The sequence below is a fragment of the Typha latifolia genome, chromosome 7 (genome assembly GCF_019914945.1).
Source record: "Typha latifolia isolate L0001 chromosome 7, TyphaL0001v2, whole genome shotgun sequence".
NCBI classification, from domain to species: domain Eukaryota; kingdom Viridiplantae; phylum Streptophyta; class Magnoliopsida; order Poales; family Typhaceae; genus Typha; species Typha latifolia.
Genome location: NC_133092.1, coordinates 3,199,962 through 3,213,849, shown reverse-complemented (window position 1 = coordinate 3,213,849; position 13,888 = coordinate 3,199,962). Strand labels below are relative to the sequence as shown.

Genomic DNA, 13,888 nt, shown 5'->3' with positions numbered 1-13,888 from the left:
TTATCTGCATTCTTTACGATTTCTTTTTTTATATATATAAATTATTGTTGAGACTATCCCTATTTTTTGCAGTTAATTAACTGCTTATGATATTGTCATTGTCCGAGGAACTCATATCCAGAGACGTGTAGCATTTGACTGCCGTCCTATCGGGCAGCTAAAGTATCTAAGAAATTTTTTTTTAGACTAAAATTATACATTAGGCCGATTGAGATACGATTTCTTCTTCGCATCTCTTTGTATGCTCGAAGATTATTTATTTGTATCTTAATGCTACTAAACTGTCACTGATGTTGATACGGTTTCATGGATTATATGATTTACAATTTGATCTACATAACTTTGTCACCCATAATTCTTTTGGACTTTTAAGGTTGACGAAGATAAGACTCAAAGATCTACATGGTTTCCACCAATGAGATTGGAAAAACAAATTGTAAAATAGTTAATTATAAATGTAAGATATTTAAAAGAAAAAAATTATAAAAAAAAACTATTAATCTTATCCAATAACAAGGCCACTAATTTTTGTGATTTTTAACCTCATTAATCTTTAAAGTTATTATTACTATCTCAGTGACTCTTGAGACGAAATCTTTCATAAATCCATAAAATCTAAATATTAATATAATATTTTAATATCTTCCGTCATCAACTCTTTCGAATTAAGTAATCTTAATTTCTCTTAACTTTAAAGTAAAGACTCAAATAACACTAGAGAAAAAAAACCTAGGGATAGATCTCTAAGTCATATAGATATCAAAACAATCGTAAAAATAATGTAGATTGGACTTGGAAAATCCACAAACCATCTGGGCTCCCTAAGGATAAAAATTTCATTGTGAATTTTGATCTAAATTCATGGAAACCTACTATCAATGCTTAATGTGCATGAAATTGTTTATCAATCGGTTTGATAAAAATCTAATAATTAAGATACTTGAGAATATAATGGGAATGCAACAAATTTAAAAGATATTAATTATTATTATTAAATATATTACTTTGCACATTATTTTTTTGATAATTATATTATCTTAATAATTTATCAAGTAAAAGACATATATTCTTAACTAAGAGCAATGTATATATATCATAATAAGGGTATCGATATCTTTTTATAATTAACTTGATGAAAGTAGAATTAAATTTTATTTATTTGATTATTTTTATTATTTAAATATATCTCTAGTTATTTTAAGATTAATTTAAATTAAATTTAATAACAGATAGAGATAGAGAATTATATTTAAATTAAAATATATCTCTAAAGAATCAAATATAAATAGTTTAATATTAAATAATATCTCATATAATTAAGGTATAATTATAATCATCACAATCATATCTAAGAGAGAAGAATCTTAACCGAAAAAAAAAGAAGTGTAATTCAGAAGTTAGGCAGACGTAACCAAATATTCTTAAGTTATATGCTCTCTTTTTCATGATAATATGATTTTGAAATTGGTACCAAGAAATAGATCTAAAGGTACTAAAGCATTTGCCTTATTTTTTTACTTGAAACTTTGTACTAGCGTTCTCTGCGACAATGCTTAACAAGAAATAAATCTACACTTACAAAAGTTTGCCTTAGACGAAAAAGTAACAGGAGTGAAAGTAACGTGTGCTACTGATCATGAGTAGAAATGATTACGAAAACTATACTTCTGTTAATGACTAAAGATTATGAGGATTTAGTTTAGTGGTATTGGTTTTCGGTTCTTTTTTTTCTTTTATTTACTTCGATTCGTTCCTTTTAATGGTGTTGTGATCTTCAGCCATCTGGGTTTCTGAATTCGTACTGGTGTGGATTATTTCTCTCCTCACTCCAGCCTCTCCGACTCCTACTCATAGTATGTATGAGATCACGAAGACATGGCAACGGTTTAGATTGCCCAACTGAATTCGAATTTGAATAGGACACGGATTGGTAACGGTTTCGACGCGGGTTAGAGACCTATATATATACCTCGCTGCCATTGCCCTCTTCCACATTTTTCCCCTCCTCAATCAGTCACTACTCCGTTCTGTTCTGTTCTAAGCTCTCTCCTTTCTTTCTGTTGACAATTCTCGTCGAAAATTCATGGCGTTGCCAACGGAAATCCACCTTGAGGTTTTGTTCGCGCAGAGCTTGCCATCTATGGCGGAGGTCAGGATGGTCGTCTCGAGAGTTCATTGCTACTGGGGAGTCGAGGAGGTCACGCACGACCTCTCCTTCTTCCGACCGCTGAGGCATCTTCGTCTCCACGAGGTCACGAAGCGCACCATCTTCTCCATGCTCGCGGGCATCCACCATCCGGACGCCGAGGACGTCGTGTTCTGGACGGACCACATCTCTGCCTTCGCCCACAATGCGGCTGCCGCTGCCCATGAACACGGATGCGGTTCTTTCGCCGTCGTCGCCGAGATCAAGATCTTCGACGCGGAGCCGCCTAGGTGGGTCTTACAGCAAGCAGCCGCGGTGGTGCCCTGGCAGCATTTTCAAGAAAGGCAGGAGGTTGACCAGGTATTGCTGCTGCCGGCGGACGAGGATCGCAGGGTGCCTCCACGGCAATCATCTCCTGTCAGGAAGCTGGAAAGAATTAGATACAAAGTAGGAGAAGAATCGACAACGAATTGCGTAATTTGCATGGATGATTTCGTGCCGGAATCACAACTGAGCAAGACGCCGTGCTCTCACGTCTTCCACGAGAGCTGCCTCAGCCGGTGGCTGCAGGAGAGCCGCGCGTGCCCACTTTGCCGGTTCGCTTTGCCGTTTGAGACATAATCTTAATAACCAGGGTCCCCTCTGTTGTATTTCTGATGTTCTCGTCCAATTTTTGTAACGTACTGTTAGACGTCAATGACAAAGTAATAGAATGAGTCCTCAGTTTTTAAAATGAATTTTCTTCTTCTATACTCTTGTCATCTTCCACTACCATCTGGATTTCTGTACTTCTCTCGGTGTGATATATATATACACTTTGTTTGGTTTTAGTTTTTCGGGATAAGGAGGGGTTTATCCCAAATCTCCCAGCGACCAAACGAGCCAAAACCCTCAGATGCTTTAAGATGGCTTCTACAAAGATTGCAAACCATTACAGAACAGATGAATCACTTTCCAAGATCAATGAGAACCATGAGCAGAATAGAGGAGTGTCACTTTCCAAGATCGCAGATCGCAGCCCACAGACTTCGCCGGTTTCAAGATACGATCGACTTTAAAGTGACCAGACGAGTCCAAATGTCAATTCTAAAAGACAAGATAATGTATTTACTATGTTTAATTATACTTACAAATTTTGAACTGTGGCTTAATATCGTAGTTAACGATAAATATAATTTATTTTTATTAATGAAAAATGCGAATTATTCTTTGATCCTTATTCACTTAGACGTGATTCCGAGTTTTTATTAGATGATGTCAAAGAGAATAAAGATATATATATATATTTTACCCTTGGAGTGGGATGGGACATGGGAGTGTTTGTGCCCTAATCTCTTTTTATTTATTGGATTCCACTGACAAATGTTAACACAAATTCATATTTATATTATCTCTATTTACACATCTTCGTGTAATTAGACAAATAATCAGTTAACTCAATCGCTTAAGCCTAATAACATTAGTCATTAGAAATTTAGAGCATACAACTAAATTCCAATCTCACACCCCAATAATCAAATCTATTTACCATTGGACGCCACCAACTACAACTAACCCTAAGAAATGCTTATGATATAAATTTTATTCTTATAGCACAAATCTTAAATTTGTTTTCATATATAGCTGTGTTCCATTGTTAGAAAATAAGAAAAGTAAAGAGATTTAAGAAAGGTTGAAGTTTCTGCCGGACTTACTTTTTAACAAAAGTTTATCACTCTCCAATGTTAGATGAAAAGCAGGTGTGATATTGAAATTGTAAGTTTTTTTCAATTTATTTTTGAATACCCTAAATCAAATTAATTATTAAAATTTCATCAACTGGCCTAAAAGAACAAAATTCCAGTCACCAATCTTATATAGGCACAATGTAGATTCTCTTTATTTTTTTTTTTCTTATGTGTAGTCTATCAGTAAACTTTAATAAGCCTTTTAGACTATTGAATCACAATAAAATAACAAATTGATCGAAGACTTTTTGTATATGTGAATACACTATGATCGTGCTTCACTTTTGTAATTTATTTGTGCTGCCAAATTTGAAGGTTTATTCTAATTATAGTGTTATCTAATATAGACCAAATGTGAAGTTCGCAATAAAGAGTCATCATTTTTTTTTAGAATTTTTCACAAATTATAGCTTACATTTTACCTATTTTGTGCATTCGGTCTTTGAGAATTTTGTAATCCGATATCTTAATTTTCTTTATAATTCTTATTCAACACCCTATGTTAACTTAGATTGTATTAAAACAAAATTATAATATATAAAATAATTTATAAATATTTAAATTGTCCTTGTCTTCTTCCACCTCTTTTTTTTTTCAAAAGAAGAAGAAGAAGGGTAAGAGGTAGGGGAGGAGGAGCGAAGACGACAACAACGACGATGATGGTGACAGCAACAGTGGAGAAAGTAGATAAGAAAAATGGTAAAAAGATATAGAAAATGAGAGGAAATAATATGAGCATTTTAGTAACTTGGTCTAGTCAAAATATAGTCAAGGTATTAAATGCGAATTATAGGAGAAAATAAGAGTTCAAATGATAAAATCCTTAAAGATGAGGTACACATCACAAATTAAGTAAAATATAAGGTGTGATTTGTAAAAATCTATCTCACTCTTTTTTTTTTTTTCAAAAGACTTTCTCTTGAAGAAGAAAGATTAAAATGCCTTTAGACTAACGATGGTGGGCTTCAAGAAGACCTTTTTCACGGTGCACCACAATCTAACCAAAGTGAGCAAACTCTACCAGATTAACTTGAACCAAACTCGAACGAATTGAAATGAACTAACTGGCCTAATTATGACCCATATAAACCTAATCAAACTTAACTAAGCTCAAGTCACCATAACACCGACCTGCTAAAACGCACAAAAGGCGTATATACTTCATCTGTTTCTGGATTCAAGCGTTAGGCTCGGTCCGTGCCCGGGTCATCATTCTCCACACTTGATTTGGAGAGCCGACCGACCTCCATTAGAATATTAACACTCCAAACTGCAATTAATTACTTCCCGGCTGTAGAGCACTCACCATATAATCTTCTTTCTCTCTCTCTCTCCCTCCCTCTCTCTTCTGACGATTCATTAAGAAATATTAGGGTAAATCATGTAAATATTTAAATAGAAGAGGATAAATATATCGTGCACCGCCCCAGTCCCCACTCCTTCCTAATGATACTAGTATATACACACATCCTTTTCTTACCTTGTTCTAACGATTGTTAATTAGAATAATTAATGCCCAGTTTTGGCCACCTATCTCCAATCAGAAACCAATCGGTTACTGATTCTCCCGTGATTTGTGGTGTAAATAGAAAAAATAGTAAAATATATTAATAATTTGCAGAATTATAGGAGCATTTTGATTAAATTAGGATTCATCAACAATTTAATTATTTAAGATATATATATATATATATATATATATATATATTGGACACTGGAAACCGTAACTCTCACCTTATTAGATGATGAGAAATAGCAGGAGGATAGTCACAGTACTTTCCCATAACCCTTTAAGACAAAGCTTGTCGTAGAGGAGCACATTAAATACACATTAAATAGCAGGCAAACTTCATGCTTACGACCTAATAATAAATTAATTTAGCTCAGGACTCAGGGGTCAGGAGTGTCTCCTCGCTCGCACTCTCTGCCGTATTAACTCGGACGCTGGAAAGAAACCAAAGAACTTAACCCCGCTGGGTCCCATTCTCACATCCACGCAGGTGGGTTTCGCACTCGCCTCGCTTTCCACGTCGGGCTCTATTTTTGTCATGGAAGCCAAGTGTCGGGTGCTGTGTAATCCTTTATCGTCTTCTTCTGGGGTCCAGCTATTGATAGAGACAGCAAAAGGTGAGGAGAAAAGTTCGAGGAAGCTTCTTTTGCTACAGTAGCTTATTGTAGAGAATTCGGAATAGTTTTGGTGAATTTTAATACTTTTAAAATAACAGAGGAGATATATATATATATATATATATATAAGAGAAAGAATGTTCAACCTTAATTGAGTGAAATAATATATCAGGAAAGTTATTTTTTTTAATAAGAAGCACTCTACCAATTACTCTCTTTTTTTATTTGTGAAATTGTAGAATATTTTATTAGAAATACTAGATGGATAGTTACTATTCAACTTCGATATTAATGTCCGAAGTTAATCCGGGTTAACTTAACTTTTCAACAACTAAAGTACCTAAAATATTCTCTTTTAGAGAGAGAATTCTCCATTTTTATGTTAATAATTTTACAAAAATATATTCAAGGATATTAAGATTATTATTTATCTATAGATTTAACTCATCTATATGACACTTCTTTTTTCAATATTAGAGTATCTTTAAGATTTTAAATGTAAAATAGACGTGAAATAATAAATATTAATTTAGTGATTCATAACAAAGGCAAATTTGATTTATTATTAGAGGAGTGAGCTATCAAACTGTGGTATCTACTAGTGAAACATATGTGAATAGTGGGATTGAGAGATAAGTAGTGAGTAGCTTCCTACATCAAACGAAGAACAATCTTATTCCACCGAGTTAATCAACCCATTGACCAGACCCCGTAGCAGTGAGAAAATCATTGTAAAGCCAGGCCTGGTTTGAGCTCCCCTATTCTGGTGAGCTCTTTGAGGCCATGCAACAGAGCCACCACCACCTAACTTCGGGCATGCAGTATTAATAAACAAACCTAAATGACTAGAACATTTAATGTTAAATCCAACTCTCCTTATCATTTCAATCTATAAATAATCGAAAATTCCGAAGCTTTATGAATTGATTGACGTGAATAGCGACAGATGAAACGAAAAATTAACCTCTATTCGCTGTAAATTTCCAATTACGAAAGGTAGTTTTAGTGGCCCAAATGGATGAAAAAAAAGTAGATTGCTGAGATGGGAACAGCGCCTGATTTGCAACTTTGTCATCATGCATCATGTGTGAAGGACAATGAATACAAAGGGCAGTAGGGGACTACCAGAGAATATAAATGACCCCCAAAAAAAAATAGTGGATTGCTTATGACTTGGTCCCACTCTCCCTCATCGCTCCTCGTTCTCAGCTCTCAATTACTAAACCTTTTTGGTTATAAAATTTATTTAAGATATAAAGTTGTCCTCCTATCCAAAAGGTCCAAAATTATGTGTCGGTGGACGCTGCTGTAGGAGCAAAAATAATACTGTTATATATTATGTTCTAGAATGATCAATAATATAAATATATAATTTAATTATGCTAATGCCGTTAAAATAGTTTGCTTAATATTGTTTTACACCGTAGGACATTAATCACTTGGTAACAATAAGAAAAATAAATAAATCAAGAATTTTCTCAAGAATCGGAACCCCCCCCCTTTGGGTATGCCCTGCCCAATTCTAAGAAGGAAAAAAAAAACACCCAACTGCCGCCTTGGGAAGGTAGAAGGAATTAAACGTCACCCACGAATTCTAAGGTACGAGACGTCTCCTACCTCTCTGGCTCTCTCTCTCTCTCTCTCTCTCTCTCTCTCTCTCTCTCTGGTTTCCTCTTTAATGGTCATATCGTGCCCAATGTAGGTTTATAATTTCTTGGATTATTATTAGTGCCCACACAAGCGATTGGATAAATTGGAGATCTTATCGTGGGTTTTATCCCTGCAGGTGGAAGCTTCCCATGGGAAGCTTCTCAATTACGCCACAAAGTTAGCTCCTTTACCATCTTTGGCCATCTGGGTTGTTGTGAATCCATATTCACGTAGATTTACCTTTCATCTGAAAGCAAAAGGGATTGCCAAATCCAAATGGGTTCTTCTCAATCTTCTCCAAATCCTTCAATCGAGCTTTTGCTGTGCTCCCACGGTAAATTTTAGACCTTTGTGATGCTTTCTTCTTCCTCCTTCCATTTGGGAATCTGGGTCTTCCTGAATTTGGTCTCTATTACGCAGAATCGCCATGAGAGGTGGGAAAGAGCTACTTCCTTTCCTCCTCGTCTGCTTCCTCTCGGTGGCTTTGGGCACGACAGACCCGAGTGACTTCGCCGTGCTCGACGAATTGCGCAAGGGATTGGACAACCCGGAGCTATTAGATTGGCCGTCGGACAATAAGGATCCTTGTGGCCCTCCTCTATGGCCTCATGTCTATTGCTCTGGCTCTCGTGTGACCCAGATCCAAGTCCAAGGCGTCGGCTTAAGTGGCCCCTTGCCCCAAGACTTCAACAAGCTCTCCATGCTTTACAACATAGGCCTGCAGAGGAACAATTTCAACGGAAAGCTTCCATCTTTCAATGGCTTGTCCAATTTGCAGTACGCTTTTCTTGGTAGCAATAAGTTCGACGAAATCCCCTCGGATTTCTTCGTTGGTCTCACTAGTTTGCGGGTATTGTCTCTTGATGAGAACCCCTTGAATCAGAGCAGTGGTGGTTGGGTTTTGCCACAGGAGTTGGAGAACTCGGCGCAGCTGACCAATCTTACATTGATTAATTGCGGTCTTGTCGGTCCGTTGCCGGATTTCTTGGGGAAGATGTCTTCGCTGACAGTGCTAAAGATGTCGTATAACAATCTTAGTGGAGCGATTCCCTCTAGTTTTGCTGGTTCTGCATTGCAGATTCTGTGGCTAAACAATCAGGTGGGAAGTGGGTTGTCGGGATCCATCGATATCCTCGCGTCGATGACGTTCTTGAGTGATGTTTGGCTTCATGGCAATCAGTTCTCCGGCCCGATACCGAGCGCCATTGGTGCGTGCACTTCACTTTGGCGGCTCTGGCTCAACGTCAACCAGCTAGTTGGGCTAATTCCGGTGAATTTGACAAGTCTTCCGCAGCTGCAGTCATTGCAATTGGACAACAACATATTGATGGGTCCGATTCCCTTAGTAAAGTACAACTTCTCATACGACGGCAATTCGTTTTGCTCGTTGAAGCCTGGAGAGCCCTGTGTGCCGCAAGTCACAGCACTGTTGAATTTTCTTGATGGTGTGAATTATCCTTCGAAGCTTGCAGAATCATGGTTTGGTAATGACCCTTGCTCTAGTAATTGGTTAGGGATATCTTGCTCCGGTAGCAAGGTATCTGTCTTAAATCTGCCCAATTTCCAATTGAATGGTACCATTAGCCCGTCGATTGGTAGTTTGGATTCTCTGGTTGACATTAGGCTTGGAGGAAACAATCTTACTGGAACAATTCCTGCAAATTTGACACTCTTGAAATCATTGAAAATTTTGAATGTTTCTTCGAATAATTTGAAACCTCCCGTTCCAGAATTTAGCAACAGTGTGAAACTCCTTGTGAGTGGAAATCCAGCAATAGATGGTTCTCCGGTATCTCCAACTTCACCAAGCTCTCCCAACACTCCTGGTTCTCCAGGATCTCCATCTAGTGACAACACTCCATCTAACTCTTCAGGCAGTTCTTCATCTTCAAAAGGTTCGAAACGTCTCAATGTCCTACTAATTGTTGTCCCGGTTGTAGCTGCTGCTTTCATAATGTTGCTGGCTGTTATGTTTCTGTTATGGCGCCGGAAAGAGAAAAAGAAGAGCCTTACAACACCAAGCTCTATTGTTGTCCATCCTAAAGAGCCATCTGATCCAGACAATATGATTAAGGTCGTGGTAGCAAATAATACCAACAACAGTGTGGCGACTAGTGATCTGCAAAGTGGGAACATGAGTAGCACAAGTGATGCATATGTCCTAGAGGCAGGGAATTTGGTAATATCTGTTCAGGTTCTTCGTAATGCCACACACAATTTTGCACAGGAGAATGTGCTTGGCCGTGGTGGATTTGGGGTGGTTTATAAGGGAGAACTGTATGATGGGACGATGATAGCAGTTAAGAGGATGGAGGCTTCTGTTTTGACTAACAAAGCATTAGACGAATTTCAAGCTGAAATTGCTGTTCTTACAAAGGTTCGACATCGTAATCTGGTATCTATTTTGGGTTACTCCATAGAAGGCAGTGAGAGGCTTCTAGTTTATGAATACATGCCTCAAGGAGCTTTAAGCATGCATCTCTTCCATTGGAAGCAACTGAATTTGGAGCCCTTGTCATGGAAGAAAAGACTAAATATTGCATTGGATGTTGCTCGAGGAGTGGAGTATCTTCATAATTTAGCCCATCAGTCCTTCATCCACAGAGATCTCAAATCTTCAAATATACTGCTTGGTGATGACTATCGTGCAAAAGTCTCAGATTTCGGACTTGTTAAACTTGCACCTGATGGAAAAAATTCCGTGGCAACAAGACTTGCTGGGACATTTGGATATCTAGCTCCTGAATATGCTGGTAAAGGCTTCTTATCAAAATCTTTTTCTAGAATTAACTGATATTAACGAAAACAGATATATATATATTGATTATGCATCCATCGTATGATCATTCCTTTTATTTTCTGAGTTACAGTTTTGAATGGCTGTTCATGGTTAGCAGATATGAAATATCTTTTGTATATATGTTTCTCTACTCTTTGGTGTAAGAATAGTTTTGAGCACTGAAACAGCCTAGCCTTTCAGGATATTCTGCTCTCACGAAACCTCTGATTTTCAAATTGTCATAGACATAAGCCACTTAACATTAGATGAATGTTTAGATTTAATAAGTTTCATGCCATGTGCTTAAATAGTATAAATTTGACAATGGAAAATTCTCTAATAGATTCCCCCTGTAAGCACTGGGAGATATTGTTCTTCCTGTACTCTAATAGGTGATCGTTTTCTTTATTCTTACTAACTATAATTGTATATGCTGATATACCTATTACCTCTCAACATTGTCAAATTGCCAAGCTTAGTCACGTAAAAGATTACGAGAATCTTGTTATATGAAAATTAAGTTCCCAAATCGATAGCTTTATCCAAGTACTTCTTTTGAATTTTGATTACGTTATATTGAGTCCGTGATCACTTCAACTTTTGCTGTTTGATCTAATTCAGTGACTGGGAAAATCACAACAAAAGCTGATGTCTTCAGCTTCGGCGTAGTGCTAATGGAGATAGTGACTGGCTTGACTGCACTCGACGAGGACCGGTCTGAGGAAACACGCTACCTCGCATCCTGGTTTGGATACATAAAGAACAACAAAGAGAAGCTCAAGTCCGCTATTGACCCATCTCTCGATGTAACGGATGAGACCATCGAAAGCATATCCACTGTTGCAGAACTTGCAGGCCACTGCGCTGCACGAGAGCCACACCAAAGACCCGACATGGGGCATGCGGTGAATGTGCTCGCCCCACTGGTGGAGAAATGGAAGCCTATGAATGATGACCAAGAAGAATATTTGGGCATCGACCTACGCCAGCCGCTTCTTCAAATGGTAAAGGGATGGCAGGCTGCCGATGGCACCAGCGGTGTAAGTACGGTAAGCCTTGATGACAGCAAAGGAAGCATTCCAGCTAGGCCTGCTGGATTCGCGGAATCCTTCACTTCCGCAGATGGCCGGTGAATAAACTCGAGCGCTTTTAATTGATTTTTCTGTTTCTCTTTTGCACTTATAGCAAATCTGTTTTCATATGTTCAGTCCATGTATATAGAACTCTTCTGAGAGAGCTTTCCTTTTTTTCATGGATGGTTGAGGCTTGTGCACGTCTTGTATGTTTCAAAAAATATTAGCGGTAAATGGAGCTGCATCAGATTTGCCCATATCAATTGGAAAACTAATCCCTCTTATTCTATGCTCTATTTACAAGCTACAAACTGAGAAAATTTATGAATTGGTAGCTCATTTGATAAGTGCAGAACATTTCAATGCAATTCATAAATGCAGAACAAAATGAGTCATGAATGGTTGTCTTATTGTGGTTGCACAAATTCTCCATCCAGAGGTTTCAATTGCTTGATCTCTTATGTAGATCCAGTTAATAGGGTGTAGGAATATCATATCTTCGGATCAATTGCAATCCTCGTTCAAATGAAGCATATTTGCATTCTTTTATACTTTTAAGAATACATTCACCAAAATAGAGCAGAATATCTCCTCTTGTTTGTATATATGTCCACTGCACACCCATTGTATATAGTATTACTAAACCTCTAGGCTCAATTTATATCACAAAAAATTATATATTTGCCCTTGAGAGTATAACACTTAAATCAACTATTATTTCATTATTATACTTTTTTTCCCTCAAATGTCTACTATCCCGCACTACATAGTAACAAATCCCCATTACATAACAAAAAGCCCGCACTTCATGGTATAAAACTCATATTTCTCGTTAAAAAAAATACACAAATAAAAATTTATTAAAATATTATTTATGTATGTATTAGTAGTTAGTACTTCTTTCTATCCACTAAGGGGCATTGTGGTCATTTCAAATAAAAATATTACTAATTCTCAATATATTTAACTATTCTTTATTATTTCAATATTAATTTTATATTATATCAAATATAATTATTATTCTTTATGGTCCTATAAAACTAAATATTAAAATAATTTATACTGATATTAATTTTCTTCTTCTAATATACAAAATTAGAGTAACTTTTTTAGAATTGAACTTATTCTATAAGTAAATTTAGAATAATTTCACGACTTCTGAAAAAACTTCATTTGACCTGAAAATTTAATAAGTTATTAAGGTAAAAGACCATGTTTTTAACAGTATATACATGCAACTTTTGAAACATTGCCTATATATTTAATATCATATTAAAATAATAATAATTTTTTTAACTATTAATAAAGATAGGTTTCTCTCTTCTGCCTCACATGCCACCCCATTATTTAGCTTTGAGAAGTGTAGTCAGCGAGGCTTACATATGGTTTGGATTCGCCAAATTGGTGAAATTTAATTGATTTTATAATTCTATATACACCTAATCTACTGTTTAGAACTATTAAGTGATGAGGTTTCAATTTATTTCAAACAATTTTAATAAATTCTAATGTATGTAATGAAATCTATAGTTTGAGATTAAATTTAGATGAAATTCATTTGCCAATTAACTTTTCTCAATCCAAAAATTCTAACACTTAATCTATTTCACATTCTTATTAGAAAATGTATAATATTTTCTACTTAAACTCGCATCTACCACCCTACCACATCACCACATAAGCAGAAATATAAGAGCGAAAACCATGCTAAGTTTGTAATAGAGTAGAGTTAGCACTTCTACCGTAGCCACCAACATGGGACAAACCTATTGGAGCATCGTTCCTTTGTGATACTTTTAATAAATTGAAGCAAAGAAATGCAAAGTCTAAATACTCCTTAGATACAGAAGCATTTAGAGTTAAAAAGCTAAAAGATCAGCTCTTGCCCATAGTTAAAAAGAGCGAGCTTGCAAATCAAACAACTTTAGAAAAGTTACAAAAAATGAGGAGAATTAATCTATGGAATCCATCCAACTCCAAACAACAAATTTAAACGTGATGATGATGGAGAAATTTGTCCGACCTAGTAGGATGTAACTTGTAACGTTGTCTTTTGATTTCTTCTTTATTAGAAGAAACTAACAACTCAAATCACATGATAACTGCAATGGTAGTAGAGATTTGAGAGAGATATTAGCATAGCTTCCTTTCCCCTCATCTGCTTTATTTATCTAATCACATGCTTCTCTCTTTTAAGTCGTTAGGACTAATATTGACAAAGTTGAAACTTTTCCTTTGTAGCTCTTTGATATTATAATTTTACCTGATAAAAATAAATAAAATAAAGTACTTCAATATATGCAAAGAAGGCCAGTACTTTTTCTAATTTATAAGTAGACTGCAAGCTTATAATCTATCGAAATAAAAGAGATGGTCTGGACCTATT

The 13,888-nt window shown here is 36.2% G+C and overlaps 2 protein-coding genes across 4 annotated transcripts; both read left to right on the top strand.

The window, feature by feature from the left end:
• Positions 1–2,021: 2,021 nt before the first annotated feature.
• LOC140792736 (uncharacterized) lies at positions 2,022–2,879 on the top strand. Its single transcript, XM_073143898.1, has one exon. It carries the CDS (start codon positions 2,084–2,086, stop codon positions 2,765–2,767), a length of 684 nt encoding a protein of 227 aa, XP_072999999.1. The 5' UTR covers positions 2,022–2,083; the 3' UTR covers positions 2,768–2,879.
• A 4,546-nt stretch (positions 2,880–7,425) lies between these two features.
• LOC140791841 (receptor-like kinase TMK3) lies at positions 7,426–11,759 on the top strand. Of its 3 annotated transcripts, none has more exons than XM_073142516.1 (4): positions 7,426–7,599; positions 7,787–7,984; positions 8,071–10,403; positions 11,051–11,759. In XM_073142516.1, the coding sequence occupies exons 3-4, from the start codon at positions 8,078–8,080 to the stop codon at positions 11,560–11,562; spliced, it is 2,838 nt and encodes a 945-aa protein (XP_072998617.1). In that variant the 5' UTR covers positions 7,426–7,599; positions 7,787–7,984; positions 8,071–8,077; the 3' UTR covers positions 11,563–11,759. The 3 variants fall into 3 exon arrangements, with proteins under 3 accessions (XP_072998617.1, XP_072998618.1, XP_072998619.1); XM_073142517.1 differs by lacking the exon at positions 7,426–7,599 and adding an exon at positions 7,606–7,698; XM_073142518.1 differs by lacking the exon at positions 7,426–7,599 and having other exon boundaries at positions 7,703–7,984.
• The last annotated feature ends 2,129 nt before the right edge of the window (positions 11,760–13,888 follow it).